This window comes from Tinamus guttatus, unplaced genomic scaffold (assembly GCF_059628265.1).
Source record: "Tinamus guttatus ecotype Peru unplaced genomic scaffold, ASM5962826v1 Tinamus_guttatus_pri_ptg000689l, whole genome shotgun sequence".
Taxonomy (NCBI): Eukaryota; Metazoa; Chordata; class Aves; order Tinamiformes; family Tinamidae; genus Tinamus; species Tinamus guttatus.
Genome location: NW_028289223.1, coordinates 4,623 through 21,603, shown reverse-complemented (window position 1 = coordinate 21,603; position 16,981 = coordinate 4,623). Strand labels below are relative to the sequence as shown.

Genomic DNA, 16,981 nt, shown 5'->3' with positions numbered 1-16,981 from the left:
GGGGGCTCTCGGGTGCCCCCTGCGCCGCTGGGCGCGGCGGCCGGGGCCGTATCCCGGAGGGCTCCTGGCTGTGCTGGGCGCCGCGGGGAGCGGTGGGCGCTGCTCTTGACGGTAGGGGGCGGGGGCGCGACGCCTCCGCGTCGCCTCACGGCGATGAAACGAGTACGGGGAGCGCAGGAGGGCGGGTCCGGGTGCCGGGCTAGGAGCGGGGGCAGGTGGCGCAGGAGGCTCGTGGGCAGCCCCGCGTCGCGGCGGTGCCCGCGTGGCTGCGGTACCGATGTGCAGCGGGACGGCCCTGCAAGCTGCCCACGCTGGCGGAGCGCCGCCGAGCCCCGCTGCCCCCGGGGCGCCTCGGAGCCCGGCAGGGTTTGTCCGTGAACCCGCTGTGGTTTTTGCAGTTTCGTGACTAAAACAGGCAGATGCTGTGCGGGGGCCCTGTGACACGGCGCGAATCGGGGAGCTCTCCTAGAATCGGGGCGTGGGGTTCGTGGTTGCTTGAGAAGCAGTAGAGAGAGCACCACATTCTTTAAAAAAGAAAAATTACTCTTCACAAAAGCTTCTGCGGATCATACTTAAATCTGAAAGCTTTAGCTGAGGTCTGGAAGTGGACTCGATATGGACGGTGCTGTGTGCGGGTGGCTGCGCTTCTCGCTTTGTGCTAGTGATGTCTCCTCTCACCTTCTCTTTGAAGCCGTCATGTCCCGGGAGAGCGGGGGCGAAGCGCAGCCGTCGCAGGGTGCTGCCAGCTCCGCGTCCAGCGGGTCGCAGGCCGCGAGCCAGTCCTCCTCCAGCTCCGGGACCCTCAGCTCGTTGGACACCGTTCCCACCCAGGAGCTCCAGTCGATTCCTGAGGACCAGGAATCTGAGGAGCTGGTTCCTCAGCCTTGGGGTCGCCTCTTTGCACTTGGAAAAGGTTTCAGCAACTATGGTATGTGCAGATCATACGTATGTCTCTTGATCCATTTGTTCTGGAAAACTTGGAGAGCTTTGAGCTCTGCTTTTCATTTTCAAAGTACAAGCAGGTGGAAATAATGTGACTAATATTGCACAGTGAGCTAACAATTTAATCACAGTTTATTAATGGTCTAATAAAAATATTCAATAATAAAAACCTCCTAACAAATACACTATTTAAGTGAACTATTTATAATGCAAAATAATGCTGATGGTACTCAATAATGCTTTTTACATTAAGCACTAAGATATACAGCTTCCATGGGCTTGGAAGTGGAATTCTGAGGTATTCAGGTTCCTTGTTACTTGCTTCATTCTCCATTTCATATTTTTTAATGCATCATATGAATCTCTATGTATTGCTGAATATGACTGTCTTTAATAAAGAGATTATGCTGTGATTAAAATACTGTAGCTGGCAAGGGAGAAGTTTTTCGCACTGTGTGCTTGTTTTATCTGAATTAAGATTAATAAACTTGGATCATATCTGAAGAATCTTGTCTTTGCTATTCTACTTATTATCATTTGGCATCATCCTATAGTGCCTGACTTAATAATTACTTACCACAATTTTGTGTTCTGTCTCTGCTTTACTTTCCCATCCTCTACAGACTGTGTGAATGATGAGTACTGGTTTGGAAGAGACAAAAGCTGTGATTATAGTTTTTCTAAACTAGGATTGTCTGAGACTGGCTTTTACCAAAACTATAGTAAGAAGCACTTCCGAATTTTCAGGGTAGGTGTTAAAAATGTTAACTGTGTTTTTCTCTCCTGGCATATTTCTAATGAAATCAAAGTTTAAATACTCTTCAGTGTTGACTCCTCTAACAAGATTCTTGGCAACACTTTATTAACCAGGTTTATGAAATAACCTGAATAATGTTGAACTTATTGAGCTAATGGTAGTACATCTCTATAGTCTGTCACATCTTTACAGTAATGTCCACTTTCCATGGTGTTATATTTCCCACTTTTTTTCTTTCAGGAAATGGGGCCAAAAAATTCCTGCGTTGCCTACATTGAAGATCACAGCGCAAATGGAACATTCATTAATAGAGAGCTCATTGGGAAAGGGAAGAGGCTTCCACTGACTCACAACTCTGAAATTGCACTGTCTGTACAGACTAATAAGGGTAAAATATACTATAGCATAAGTCATTTTTTTCGTGTATTGACCAACAGTTCTTAGTGCAAATTCGATTTTGTGTGTGTGTGTATAATTCATGTATATTATGTGTAAAAGCTGAGAATACAGTTACGATTTGATGTTTTAGCTCTCACATAAAAAATCTCTTTATCTAGAAATATTTAAAAGAAAAATTGAAAGCAGTTGCATCAGGAACCACCATGCCAAACTGTAAACTGTTATTGTTGTGTTTCTACTTTTGAAACATATTTTTGCTTTAATAGCTGCATGTGTGGTGGAGGAAAAGCGTAAATGACTATTAAAGGGAAGTGAAGAAAACACTTAAATGTCTGCTGTATAATATTGAAAACCCCTCTTAAAAATTAGGAGGGTTGTGGTTTGTTTCCTTATTTTCTCACCAAGATGTTCTGTTCTTGATTGTCAGCTTCTCTTTGTTCCTTGTTATGGGACTGAAGTTCTAATTTTATCGTTAAGTTTAGTGTTAATTGATTAAGTGCTATTATGTGGAGTTACTCTGATGACTACGTATAGAAATTATTTTTCAAAGTATAGAAATTACTTTTCAGTAATGAGATCATATTGCTAATGCATGACTAATGTCTTCTGTAGCATCAGTTATATTTTCTTATATATTTATGTTTTTCTTCTAGCAGGCAGCATTTTCTTGTATGTTGTTGACTACATGCTCAGGAAGAGTAGTTGTTTATTATAACGATTTTTTTAAGTTAATAACAGGAAAATGATCTCCACTCATCTTCCTAGTGTTTGTATTTTCTGATCTTATGGTGGATGATCAGTTGGGGTTTCCTAGAGAATTCAGAGAGAAATATATCATGTCAAAGACTTTGGGAAGGTAAGCACCATTCTTTCCACAATGCTAAGTGCTAATTTTCTTAGTTTTCAGTACATTGTACCAGAATTACGATCAGTGTTAAATAAGCTGCTGTTTTTAAAAATCCCACAAATATTTAAGATGTTTTACAGTATAGTAAAACTCTGTTTTTTTTTCTTTTGTTTTTTAAGTGGATATCCTTCTTGATGTCTTGATAACTGTTTTATTCTTTCAGTGACATGCAACAACTCAGTTTGATGAGGAATGAAATTCTTTGATTTTTATGAATTTTCTAGTCAGTACAAGGATATCTGGGATTGATATAGGTTAACGGAGACCCTGAACAGCTTTTGAGGTCTTCGAAAGAGGAAAGCTCTTTTTTTTCCCCAGAAAAAGGGCGATGGGCTATTTTACACAGTCACTTCTATTTTTTCTTGATTTTTCAGTGAAGAATTTGGAAAAATGATTAAGTGGGAACAATTCAGAGAGAAAGAATAAATAAACAAATCTGAAGGCTTTCTATAGTATTTTCTAATATTAATATTTTCTATTAATATTAGAATATTAATATTATAATTAATACCAATAATTTGTAAAAAATATTTTATTGATACATTACTTATTTTTATATATATATTTACTATGTAGAAAGGAAAAAGGGGGGAAAAGAAGTGTTCTTGACGTACCAGTTTTTCAGATTGGGCCAGTCTTGTGTTGCAAGGGCTCTCCAATAATTTTTCTTCTCTTCTTCAATATCAAAAGTGCAAAAGCACATTTATCTAGCTGGAAATGTTCACAGAGCTTGTCGTAGGCTCTCGTTGATACCCTTTGTACAAACCAGTAATTTGCTATACATATTTCCTTTTGCATTTTTGAATTGGTGGTCCTCAACATCACTTACTATTTAAATAGGGCCTTCCTGACTCTTGAACATTTCCTGAGATAGTTTTGATGACTTGCTATAGTCAGAGGGCTGTGAAGCAGCAGCCTCTCCTCTAATTATATGTAATCTTAATCAGCCCAGTGCCTTTGTTTTGCATGTTTATACTTGTTATGCAGATTTTGAAAGCATTAACATAGCTGTGCTTTTCTATTAGTGGCGCCTGTGGAGAAGTTAAACTGGCATTTGAGAAAAGCACTTGTAACAAGGTTGCAGTAAAGATAATCAATAAACGGAAGTTTATGGCAAGTGGCATTAGAGAGGCAGTAAGTGTTTTTGTTCAATTTATTGGGATACACAGCCTTTCACTGGATGTTAAACAAAGGCTAGTAACGTTTTCTGCTAAAACCTATGCTTTTTCTAGTTCGGGGGGGAGGAGGTAAATATAGCTATTTATAGATGAATTAGTGGCATCAATATGATTGAAAACTGCTAAATGCTATTTTGGAGAATTTCTAGTAAAGATTAAGACATGCTGTTACAAGTTAATAATTACGAAAAAATGCCATTCTACCAAACAAGATAGGACCTCATCTGGAATGTTATGTGCAGAAATGGTTACGTGTCTTCAAAGATGATTCATTTAGATTGGAAGAAGAACAGAAAGTTTGCTGGCATAATTTTATGAGCTAAGCCTAAACCATATGTTAAAAGAGATTTAATGAACTATTTATGTTACCTTGCAAAATAAAATCTAGAAGTGAGTAGCATGTATTTTAGGGGCAGCTCACTTGGGAAGCATCTCTGAGGCAGGAAAACTGTTTAAGATTGATATATGATTGATATATGCTGGTCAAGATTAACTTTTTATCTAGGAAATCAGGTGAAAAATTCCATTTCTTAGTGAAATAACCATGCCTGGAGCAGTACCTTGCTACAGATAGTGATAATGGCAGACTATTCGTTTAGTTCTTGGAGGGCACCTGATCAGTTAAGGAAAAAGGTTATGTGTTATGGTTGCTTAAAGTGGCAAGGGATGTGAAACAATTGCTTTTCTGGTATTTTATTTCTTAAATGTCTTATTTTACAACAACACTGTCTTATTCTATATGGTATTTGATTCTTTCAATAGAGACCTGCTTTTAATATCAACACAGAAATTGAGATTTTGAAGAAAATAGATCATGTGAGTGTTACTCTCTGTTTTGATTACTTTTTACTGCCTACTGTATTTATCTAGCTCACTTAGTTAAGCAAATGTTCAGTTTTTACTTTTTATTAAAAATATTTTGAAGGATGCTTATTCTTTTTTCTGGAAATAAGTTCATTGAAAACTTCTTAAGTAAGCTATGTCTTTACAGACTTGAGATTTTAAATCCTTGAATAACTGAAAAACTTGAATTTGGAAGGAAATGTCACAATTACATTTCTACCTGAGCAACTTTTGCAGATTCTTTTTTTCCTTGATGCATATTTTTATAAATATTGTCAGATATTTACATAAATATATGTACAGATACAAACCTAAAAATTATATTCCCATGGCAGTTTTTAGGGTTTTTATCTCTCCCCTCTTTTTTTTTTTTCCCCCCAAGAGAATTCATTTTCCTCTTTCTCAGTGCAAAGTTTGCATAATTTAGTTAATGTGCTCTTTAAATGCAACTTTGCCTATACAGAAAATATTGAGAGTTTTGAAGCTCGTAATTGGGAAAAAAAAAGAAGAGTGAATATTGAACTGAAGTTACTGCAATACTGATATTTTTGTGTGTGGAGGTACAGAGGAGAAAAAAACACGAGTCTTGAAGGTTTGCCAAGGCTTGGGGTGATAGAGCGTAAGTTTTAATTTAACTCGCACAGTTAAAATCACAGTGAAATAGGAAAATTTGGGATGATCAGTATTGGTAACAGTTTTTATAAATGATTCTGCTTTCTGTGTTTGTCTGTGTGTGTGTGTTCCCTTTTTATTAGCCTTGCTTAATCAAGATCAAAAATTTCTTTGAAGCAGAGGATTACTACATTGTTTTGGAACTGTAAGTAGCCTGTTTGAAAGTAAATGCATGAAATGAAACATTTTTCATGGTCACAAAAATGTGAATAGTTAGGAATCCTGTTTTTTGTTTGCTTTTTTTTTTTTTTGTCTCAACAAGAGTCTGAAAACTCTCTAAATTTTATGAACTGTGATAATCAGGAGAGTGATCCTTTTACACTTTGAAGTGCCCAGGCAGTTGCCCACTGTGCTGTTGTTGTGGTTCAAAAGGTTGATCAAAAGTGCTGAACTCACAAAAACTCCTAGTGAAGACTCAGAAGACAGCTTAATTCAGCAGTTCAGATGCTGTGTTTAAAGCATTGCTCAACCGTTTTAAAAAATTAAACATATTCTTTCTCTTTAGCCTGAATAGACAAATGAAGTCATTTTGATTTCAGTTTTGTTTAATGAGATGCATCTTCTGGAACTAATACAGTGACTTGTTACTGGCTTCTCTTTTAGGATGGAAGGAGGAGAGTTGTATGACAGAGTGTCAAGACCGGTTAAGATGGAAGAATCTACTTGCAAGTTGTATTTTTATCAGATGCTTCTGGCTGTAAAGGTATATAATCACAGATTCTGCCAAAAAAGTATGGTTGTGTATGTGTATATTCATAAGATGATTTTTTTTCGGTCTTCTATCAGTTCTGAAATGTGTACAAGCAGTCAGTGCGGTGCTTTTCATAAGCTAATTGAACATGATTCGGTGCCTCATTGCAGCCAAAGAACATTCAAACTCTCCTATCTATTAAAACTGGGATTAAGCAGTAATGCACATCATGTTTATATAATAATGGTAGGATTATTATATGAGACCTTGAGCAGTGTATAGGCAAACAATTATCATTGCGGTCGCCTTCAGAAAACACCTGTGTTCAAATGCTTGCATTAAAATCGACATTTGAAGCATGATGGTTTCTAAGTTTGTTTCTTTGTTTTCTTTTTAAGAAATTATAAACTTCATAGCTTTAAATTCATGCACACATTCTTAGATGGGCATTTCAGTTATCCTACCATATCTGTTAAAAAAATCGGAAAACTCACATTTAAACAAAACAAAAGCAAGTAAGCCTGTCTTTTGATGTATGTGTATGTTTTTATGTATTTAGTATCTTCATGATAATGGAATTATTCACCGAGATCTAAAGCCGGAGAATGTGCTACTTTCATCTTCTGAAGAAAAATGTCTAATAAAGGTAAGAAAATTAAATTTCTTTTTGCTCATTGAGAAATCTGAAAACATTCTTTGTCATTCTTTTACTATTTAGTTATACAGAACAATAAAAAGTGTTATGGAATTAGTCATGTAAACTATTGTATTTTTTACAAACATGTAAATATTGAGGGATTTTTGGTAAATTTAATTTTATTGTTAGGGATATTTTGACCTATATGCTTATGTATGAACAACTGTTAAGTTTTGTGTTTGATATCTTGCCTAGCACTTAATGGAATGTGCATTAAAATTTAAAATATTTCCTATAAAATTTAAGTTCTTGAATCACAGACAGCAATTTCACAAATATCTGAGCTGTTTGGTGGCTCTTTTCAGATAAAGCAGTGAATAGGTTTGTACATTAACTGCTTATTTTCCAGTGGTCTCTTCTTAATAGGTAGATGATCTTTATCTTGAGGTCTTCAATGTACATTCAAATTTGAGAGGAACTTGTGTCACTGCCAAATAGGAACCACTGTCATATTCCTCCCTTCTCCTCTACCCTTCTCAGTTGTTTAATGACTTTATTTAATAATGGTTTAGGTAACTTTGGTTCATAGTCATATACTGGAATTGCGCCTTGGAAATCAGACTTAATACACTTCCTTAGGTGTATTGATGCCATATATTGACATTGTATCAGTTTGACACTGTGTATTGTATATGATGGGGTGTATTACAATCAATCTTAATATGTCATATGGTGTAACTATTTTTAAATTCAAGATTACAGATTTTGGACAATCCAAGATTCTTGGAGAAACTTCCCTTATGAAAACATTATGTGGTACACCCACATATCTTGCTCCTGAAGTTCTAAATTCACTTGGGACTGCTGGATACGGCCGAGCTGTGGACTGTTGGAGTTTAGGAGTTATCCTTTTTGTATGGTAAGAAATTACATAGCTGTTACCTTGACTGGGTAGTCATTAATATACATGGCTGAAGACACGGCAACTTTAGTATACTTATTAGGAAGTGCCTGTGTGTTTAAAAAAAGATTACGTGTAAAAGATGCTCTGACAGCAGATGCTTTTAAACATATCATTTTCATTTGTCATCCTCTATTGTAAAATCTGCAATGTTTAGCTTTTTTTCTTCTTTTATATAGCTTGTGTGGATACCCACCATTTAATGAGCAGAATACTCGACTATCTCTGAAAGACCAAATCACCCGTGGAGAATATACATTTATTTCAAAAGAATGGAAGCATGTAACAGGCATGGGTATGACTCTATTACAATGGCTAACAGTGTATCTAGCTCTTTCATTTTTTTCTTTAACTTCTTGCCAACTTTCAACTATGTGACACGTTGCACACTGATATGTTCTTTTTTAAGTTGTCACTTAAAGCAAATATTTCTTCCTTGATCAGAATTGAAGTATTAGAATGAGCAAATGATTTTTTTCTCAAAGAGAAGCTAGCTAAAAGTACCTCTCGTTTTGATGTTTAACATTATTAACTCTGAAAGCATACAGCTCTTAGACCCATATGTCTGTTTTTCATCTTTTTTTTTCTGACTGTATCAAGTTGGTCTGGAGGTTTTGCCTCGCTCAAAGATTCCTTTAAGTTTTGAACAAAAAACACCTGGAATTTGAAGAGCGTGTGTTAGAATTCAAAGAGAGAAATGTGAAAAGTAATTTTAAGCCTGAAATGCAAAGTCTAGTAGCATGAAGTGTCAACCATGCTTATGAAATAAATTGTTGACTTTCTCCCTAAACTAAGTATTCTGCAAAGCTAAATGAGTTTTTGCACAACATTACTAAAATGATAGTAACTTGTCTGCATGCTTTTTCTTCTTATGACATTTTAAATGCATAAAAAAGTCATATTGTCATGGATAATCCTGTATATATGCAGAGATGTTTCTAACAAATGGTGTGATTACTGTTTTTCTAATAAGCTTATCCAGTGTAAACCCTTACTGAATTTTCTGAAGCTCATTCAGTGATAAATTGGACATAGTAAAGAATAGAAAGTATGTTAAGGTTGTAAATAGTCCAAAACACCTATGAGTGTTTAACTTTGGATCCTATTTTATAGGCATTGCATACAAAAAAAGTAAATATTCCCAATAATCCTTTATGGCAGATTGGTAATGATTAAATATGACATAAATACTTTCTTTTTCACAGTGTTTATTAAATATTTTTCTATGAAAATGAAACTATATGTAATCATTTTAAGCATACGTTTAGTGTGAGAGGAGTATCAATTTGGGAAGAAGAAAAACTCGTGCTTTCCAGAACACCATATACTTCTTATGTTCTTATTTTTCCAGTAATAGGAAATAGATTAAGCTGTCTTTGCATGTCCACAGCAATGTTGACGCTTTTACAAAGTATTGTGCTTCCTGTGCATGCACAGGAACATAAACTGTAGACATGCTCAGTAAATCTAGTGCTAGCGCTGATATATTGGAAGTGTTGAATTGTGTGTGCATATGATGAAAAATGGCTATGGTGTGCAGTTTCTATGCACAGAAAAAAGAAAAATGATCTGCCCAAATGGTGTTTTGGGGCATTAGATGTAGTGCTTCACAAAGCTTTGGTGTATACATATTGCCCAACTTGTTTTCAATATATTAACCAACTCGTCTTCTTAGCTCTGGATCTTGTGAAGAAGCTACTTGTAGTTGATCCAAGCAAACGCCTGACAACAGAGGAAGCCTTAGAGCATTCCTGGCTTCAGGTAAGAGTTCAGTCTTTGTTGAATTACAGCAAAGCTGTTCTTTTTTTTCCATTCTTAATGTAAATTCAAAGTCAGTTCAGTAGTCTGAAATTTGTGAGCTTTTGTTAATACCATATGTTTTGTGTCTACAAGGAAGCAAGGGAATGGTGGCTATTGGTGATCAATGGTCACCACAGATCTTTGTATACCAGATCTCGCTTCTGTGGAGCACACCATGAAACAGATACAGTGATGAGCAGTGAGAACTCCAATTCTGTAGCTTCATGGGAATAACAGCTGTTACCTTAGGTCAGAGCGTAAGTCTGCCTGCCCACAAGCTCTCTCTCACAGTAGCCAGCAGGAGAGCAACTACTGTTTTGTGCTTCTCACAGGCACTGCTGCCTGCCTGCCAGCTGAGTGTTGTTTCTGTGAGACTGGTGGGATCCTACTGCCTATTTATGGAGAGAGAAGAAGAGTAGAAGGCAAGGCTGTGTATCTGGAAATCGTTTATTTCTTTTATTGCAATTGTCAATGACTCACAGGAGGAGGAGCCGCAAGATTCCAACCTTTAGGATGATGTTAGCCCAGGTGCTGTAGCCACCACCTTCCCATTGGGTTTCTCTAAACCAAATAGTGAACATCAGAGACTTCTGCCTTGTCTCTCTGTTAGAAGCAAGATGATTTTGCAGCTCTTTGTGTGTCAAGAGTTGGTGGGATGGGACCTCCCCTCTGTCAACCCTCTCTGCACTTACCTCATATTGTCCTTAGAGCATACAAAACAGACTTGTTTCTTTGCTCTCCCAAATCTGCACGCAGCTTTCCTCCTATTCATGTTCTTGGATTTTCTTCTAGCAATGGCAACTACTCCCTCTGCTGGTTTTCATTGCATTTGTCTTCTTGGTCCCTTTCTCTGGCTCTCCTCAACTGTTTCTGATGTTACTCCTAGTCTTCCAGTCTTGCTGAATGTTGTCCGGTGCCTTTTCCCATCCTTCTTTTTCCAACTTCTCCTTTGGCCTCCACCTTGTCACGGTATCTGCACATGTGGAGTATCTCCCTCTCTCTCCCAAAGGTCACATGATTAGTTTATGCCCGGTCCCCTTTCCTTCAGTCTTTGGGTCTGGTCACTTTTCCTTCAGCCTTTGTGGTCTTAAGCCACATCTTTGTGGCTTAGCCATTTACTAGCACTGCAGAACCCATGGACCCTATACCCTCTCTGCACAGGCTGGGGGCATCTCTCAACCTTGGCCAATATGATTACCTCTTGATACAGCCTGATTCATGCTGGAATGTTATCACTGCCTGTGTTGGAACCCTTGGCAACAACGATATGAAATTGCATAGAAAATCTCTTTGCTGTTGAACGAAAGAGCTCTGTGATAAAGGCGTCTCAGTGCAGCCGGAGTCTTCCTGAGTAATACGATTCTCCCAGACTAGGCCGATTCTATCAGTTGATCCATCTTCAGTAACCTCTAATTGAATATTAACTATTCAGTAATACTCAGATAAGGGAAAAGATTTCAAATGCTATGTCATATTTGCTCTTTGGGGTTCAGATCCAGGAAGACACTTCAGAGTTTGTATGATGGCTATTCCCCAGTGTTACTACAGGTGTTTAACTTTACAATGCATATAGAGCAGAATTTGCAGTACTGAAGGGTTCTTCTGCCAAGCTTATCTGGGTCCTGTTCTAACTCACCACCTTTAGTTGAGGAGCGTGTCACTAGTCTTCCAGTCCTGCTATCTCTGGCCTGCCTCCTTTGTAGGAAGAGGAAGAAACAGATGTTGATGTTCAGATAAAAGATTTCAGTAGTTCTACTGGTAAATACCAGCAACGAGCCCCTCATGGCCTTTGTTCAGGAGGACTTGGAATGGGTAGACCTTGCAGATATCTTTTTGGATCAACATTTTAGACTGGTGGTCAAGCACAAATGATAGGTACAATTCTTTCCACCCATGTGCTATTCCATTCAGCATGTTGCAAGCCTGCTGCTGTATTTAATATCAGCTTCTCTGCCATATATTCTCGTACCAACCTGTTGGCTTCTGTCGCAGGCTATGGCACCAGTTCAGCAGCAGAGGCTGACAGGCTTTCTGTCTTTATTTTTGTAGAAGGATATTGGCCTTAAGATAATTTTGTTGTTCTGGTCCTGCTTCAACATCCTTTGTATGTCTGCATGACTTGGTCTGAATTCAGTGGAAAATCCTGTGTCTCTGCATTTTTTTCTTGAGCAAATAAAGCCCAGTCTGCATCTGTAGCAATTCAAAACTTTGAGATCTTTAGTCCAGAGATGTCTGTAAAAAAAAAAAAAAAAAATCCTAGAGTATTCCAGTACATACCTTTAATACAACTGACAGCTTCTGCATCCATTCTGAGATGCATCTTCACAGACTTCTTTAACACCTTCTCTGAGAATTGAAATGTGGTTTTTGGAGACCAGCTCCAGTTGTGGTTCCTGAGGGAAGGACCTCTTCCTTTGAACACTGAAGAGAGTTGCACTCTTTTTTTTCTGTGTGTGGGCCGGCAGTGCAGCATCCTGCAGATGGTGGTTCCTGGCAGGTGTTTGGTAGTCCTGAGTAGGAGGTCCTGACTCTTGATTTTGTCTAGTTACGTTTGTGGGAGGTGGTCTTTATGTTTTTACTTTGGCACCCCAGTGGTGACTGCTGGACCTGTGAGTTTTCTTGGCTAATTTTTATCCAGGTAGGCTGAGTAAAAATCATCCAATCTGCCTCTGAGCCACACATCAGGTTCTACCTATTCATCCTGTGTATAGTGCTATTCATAATCCTCCAGTGGTAACAAGGGCTAGTATTAAATGCTTAGGTAAAGAGCTTAACAAACAGGGTAGAAGCAGTGAAGTATCATTCTGTGCTCAACAGTTGGCAGTGTCCTGAGACAGAGAATGCATTTGGATGTTTTTAAAGAGTCATGAACTTGTCCTAATTATATTGCTGAGTTTCAGAAAATTCTTCCTAACATTCCTGACTTTTACTATTTTAGTAAAGCTATTTTACTATTATTAGTGAGCAAGTTCTATACAAAACTAAAATAAAAGTGAGCTAATTAACTGCAGAGTTTTACATCTAGATTATTTTTTCTGAGCAGGATTGTCATTGGTAAGCCCTGTCACACTGATTCTAAGATTCAAAGTTATGCATAATAGGAAAGGGGAAATACAAGATAGTGATTCAGGAAAGTTCAGAAAGTGAGATATTTCTGTATGTAAATAGTTTTAGAATCTATTTCTATATTCCTTTGGGAAGAGCACTTATTGCAATGCATGATTTTGAAGTCAAAACAGAAAGATTCAGAAGATATCATAGCTGTAAGCACAAGTATCATTAGGGTTCAGATGCTATTCTTTAAGCTATTTCCCTTCATGGGCTGTTACTAAGAATATCAGTTGTTTATAGGTGATGTACACTGCCTGCTTGGAAGGCCAACATCCAATATGTTCAGTTCTAGATATCACACCTTGAATACTACCACCAAAAGAGCTACTTGAGTGCTGTTACTGTGAGTAGTGAGGAGGAGCTACTGGCTCCCCACTCCCTCTTGCTTTGTCTGTAAGTATTGTCTTTAAAAGTTAGTACAAAAAAGAAAAGCAGCAGACATATGCTTTGTGTGATGCATGTTAACGCTCTAGAGATTTTGGGTCTGCTAGAGAATTTTTCATTTATTAAAAGTAAGCATGTTCTTCAAAGAAAACTTTTTCAGTTCTTGTATAAACCAATAAGGCTTTCAAATTAGCGTTTCAAATACCTGTGCTGTTTGCCTCCATTCTTTGTTAAAATCAAAAGCTTGAGAACTTAGTGGGCTGCTCAGAACTGAATACTCATTGGAGATGCCTTACCTGTATTTACCTGAGTCCTCTGACATTTACAACTATAACATCAAGAAATCTGTGTTAACAAAATAGTTACTTAATAAAACCTTTTCCAAAGGCATGTAAGCTGTAAGTTGTCTGTGCATCTGAAATTTTACTATGATCCTTTGAATGGGACAAGATTAGTTTGGTTTTGTGCTGAAAAATAATTCTGTTGTTTTGTTATATACATGAAAATACTTATCTTGCCTATCAATTCAAATTCAAGTTCAAACTTGGCCAAAGTCAAAATGTACACTGGAAAAGGAAGGTCAGTCCAAATTCTGTGTAAAATTAACTTGATGTTCACATCAAAGCCTTTTTGTAGTACTTAAGATCATACTTAAAGCAAAAATGGACATACTGCAATATTCCATAGCTTTGAAAAAGAGCCCTCCCTGCCATTGCTTGCCCTGCTCCCCCCCCCCAAAAAAAAAGTTAAACTGTTAAATATTTGAAATTCTTATTAGTTAGAAAATCCTTATTTCTGATTGTGTCAATATTGATGACTGTCCCATTCACTTCTGAGTTTACCAGTCTTCGCAATGATGATGGAATGGATTTATTACACAACCTGTTAGTTTCAGTCTGTTGTTTAGAATAACAATCCGTTTTTGGTTCTAGATCAGCTGTTCAGCTGGTGCATGTGCAATCTCTGTTCAATCTCAGCCAAAGGAAACAGCCTGTATTAAGTCACTATCACACTTCAGCTAGTCCTGGGAAAGGTTTAAAAAATGAGTTTCAGCTTTGGAAGCTTGAGTGAGGGTTTGCAGGAAATTAATCCATGGTAACCTATTCTAATAAACTCCTGCAAGAGAAATTGCTGAAATTAGAGAAAGAGATTTATTTTTAGAACAGGGAGTACTATGCGGAATAGAAATCTCTTTGCTCGTTTCCTGTTTCCCTGAGCTTGCCCAGCTCAGACCGTGAGCAGCCTGGTCACTGGCTGCTGAACCAGCTTTGGGGCTATATGCTAGCTTTTTTCTTGAAACTCTTCTGAATTTCTATTAACGTTACTGTTCTCAGCAAACAATCTGTGCTGCCTTTCCAGCCACTTAATGCTCCTGCCTGTTTATGCACAACTGGGACTAATAACATCCTTAAGTCCTCTCCTTTCCAAGTGTACCTCTCCCTGTGGTTCTGCCTCTATTAATGCCATCTTCTGGCTTGCCATTTTTGGTCTGACCTGGTAAACAGAGCTACCATAGTAGTACGAATGCAGTGATATTTCTTGATAATCATTTAGTTTTTTAAAAGGTAAAACTTCATTTGAGCAGATGCTTGTCCCAAACCTGAATGTTTTCTTTACAGATGTCTCCATTTATGATCTTTAATATGTAAAATGGACTTACTGACATTAAGTATAACTATGGGGTATTTTTAAGATACAATTTTGTTTGAACGATTTTTGTAAGATATAAGTGTTTTAGTTGATTCTTCTCTTGATGTCAGCAATTGTGTTCAATTCAGGATGATGTCAGCGTATCTTTCCACAAGGGCTGGTTTCTTAAACTTTGGACTAAAGGATGGGTTGTGGTCCCTGTTGTAGTGTTCCATAGCAACTGGGGACTAGCATTACAGATTCTTTCTCCTCGCACTATGCATTTCCTTTTTAAAATGCTGCTGGTGGTGGTGATGTAAGGAATAACATTCATGAACATTCATTCATTCCTTTTATTACTCTGCAGAGAGGTTTTTTTTTCTTCTATTTTGAGGGCAGAACTGGAAATAACTGCTACCTTTTAACTCTGCATTAAATAATGTGTTTTAAATATTCTTCATGAACAGTCATGTTTCTTACAGATGTTTGAACTAAATCTTTCAATTTTCATATAATCATCAAAAAATGAAGTAGATTGGTGAGTTTTCCATAGCAGTATGTCAGTACCACTATAGGTTTTCTTGCAACAGTTAAGTCTGCAGTGCCAAACTTGTTCTTCAGTGTGTGTGGGATGCTCAGTATCCTGGCAACGTACTTTGAAAATCCTTAATTGTTGATATACACAGTTAAACAAAATGTGGACTTTTCCCTTGAATATTCCATGTACTAGAGTTACCACCTTTTTCACAGGATGAGGATATGAAGAGTACATTTCAACATTTACTTGCCCAAGCAAATGCCCCGATGAATCTACCACAAACAGCAAATGCCACTATGAATCCACCACAAACATCAAAAATGGTATGTATAACAAATCATTTGAAGGTTAATGCTTGATACATAAACTAGATTCAACGTAATCCATAATAAGAAAATCAGATCATTTCCAGAACTTATTGTAGAAGTGTGCATGCTAGCTGTATGTTCTAGCCCACTATATATGTGATCTCTGCTTTCTGAGTAAAAGCAATTGACTTTTATGCTTTGACAAGACTTTTAGTTTAATATAAAAACAGTAAAACAGTAAAAACAAAACAAAAAAAAACAGTAAAAACATATAAAAATAGTGTATGAGGCATTAAAGGATTCTTAGGTTTAAAATTCATTTCATGGATGTGTATATTTTGATGGATTCAAGTCATGAATGCTTAACATTCAAGGGAAAAAAACGCCATGGTGATGAAAGTTTGGAAAGTTTTAGTATTGTGACATTCATTGCTAGACACTAGTTAGGAGATTTTTTAAACGCTAGTGAAAGATGAAGCCGACTTTGTTAAAAGATGGGGGGCAGTGGAAGCGGGAAGAGGAATGATGGTGTATTATGTAAGAAAAATTACGTATGATAGATTATAATAGAGAAATACTTGTTAGTCCTGCTGCTGTTCTGGTTACAGGAAGGAGACTTTATCTGTAATTTTGTAGCAGGCATGACAGTCGGGCTCTGTCTTATCTGATTAATATAGTCATCCTGCTGCATCTTTCTTTTAGCCAGCCACAAGTAGAAAACGTCTCCATGAAAATGAGGAAGAATCTGGCTCTTCTAAGCGTGTTGTTCCTTCTATAGCATTTCAGAAAATGAGGTGAAAAAAAGAAAGTGACTCTTGTTAACTGTGGTTTTTCTTTATGTAAAGCAGACTTTTTATTAAAAATCTTAATTATGGAATAACTGTTGAAAAAGCAATTGTTAATAAAAATAACTTTGTAAAAGTGAAGTGACTACTGTGTATGCATGAGAACCTACACACATAGTCATGCTGCAGTTCATCCAGCTGTCTCACGATCAGCAAAATTAGCATCTGTTTCTTGAGTGAAGTTACTAAAATTTTTAGACTACGTTCATCACCAGCTACACCATTTCTTACTTCTTTTCCAGTGTTTAGCTTAAACATAGAGATGATGCTTACTGTGCTCACAGGTAGAACAGGAATACTAAGTTTGCTGGGCTCTTGTATCATCCAAAATGTTGCCTGCAAAATGCTGACCCTAGACTTCTAAATCGTACCTGATATA

At 37.3% G+C, this 16,981-nt stretch overlaps 1 protein-coding gene across 2 annotated transcripts; it reads left to right on the top strand.

Annotated features, from left to right (window-relative positions):
• The first annotated feature begins 696 nt into the window (after positions 1–696).
• CHEK2 (checkpoint kinase 2) lies at positions 697–16,683 on the top strand. Of its 2 annotated transcripts, XM_010213324.2 has the most exons (14): positions 697–928; positions 1,566–1,690; positions 1,940–2,087; positions 2,864–2,954; positions 4,031–4,139; positions 4,946–4,999; positions 5,782–5,843; positions 6,302–6,401; positions 6,949–7,035; positions 7,782–7,945; positions 8,167–8,282; positions 9,663–9,748; positions 15,662–15,772; positions 16,460–16,683. In XM_010213324.2, exons 1-14 carry the CDS (start codon positions 697–699, stop codon positions 16,553–16,555), a joined length of 1,581 nt encoding a protein of 526 aa, XP_010211626.1. In that variant the 3' UTR covers positions 16,556–16,683. The 2 variants fall into 2 exon arrangements, with proteins under 2 accessions (XP_010211626.1, XP_088392775.1); XM_088536649.1 differs by lacking the exons at positions 697–928; positions 1,566–1,690 and having other exon boundaries at positions 1,982–2,087; positions 2,827–2,954.
• Positions 16,684–16,981: the final 298 nt, after the last annotated feature.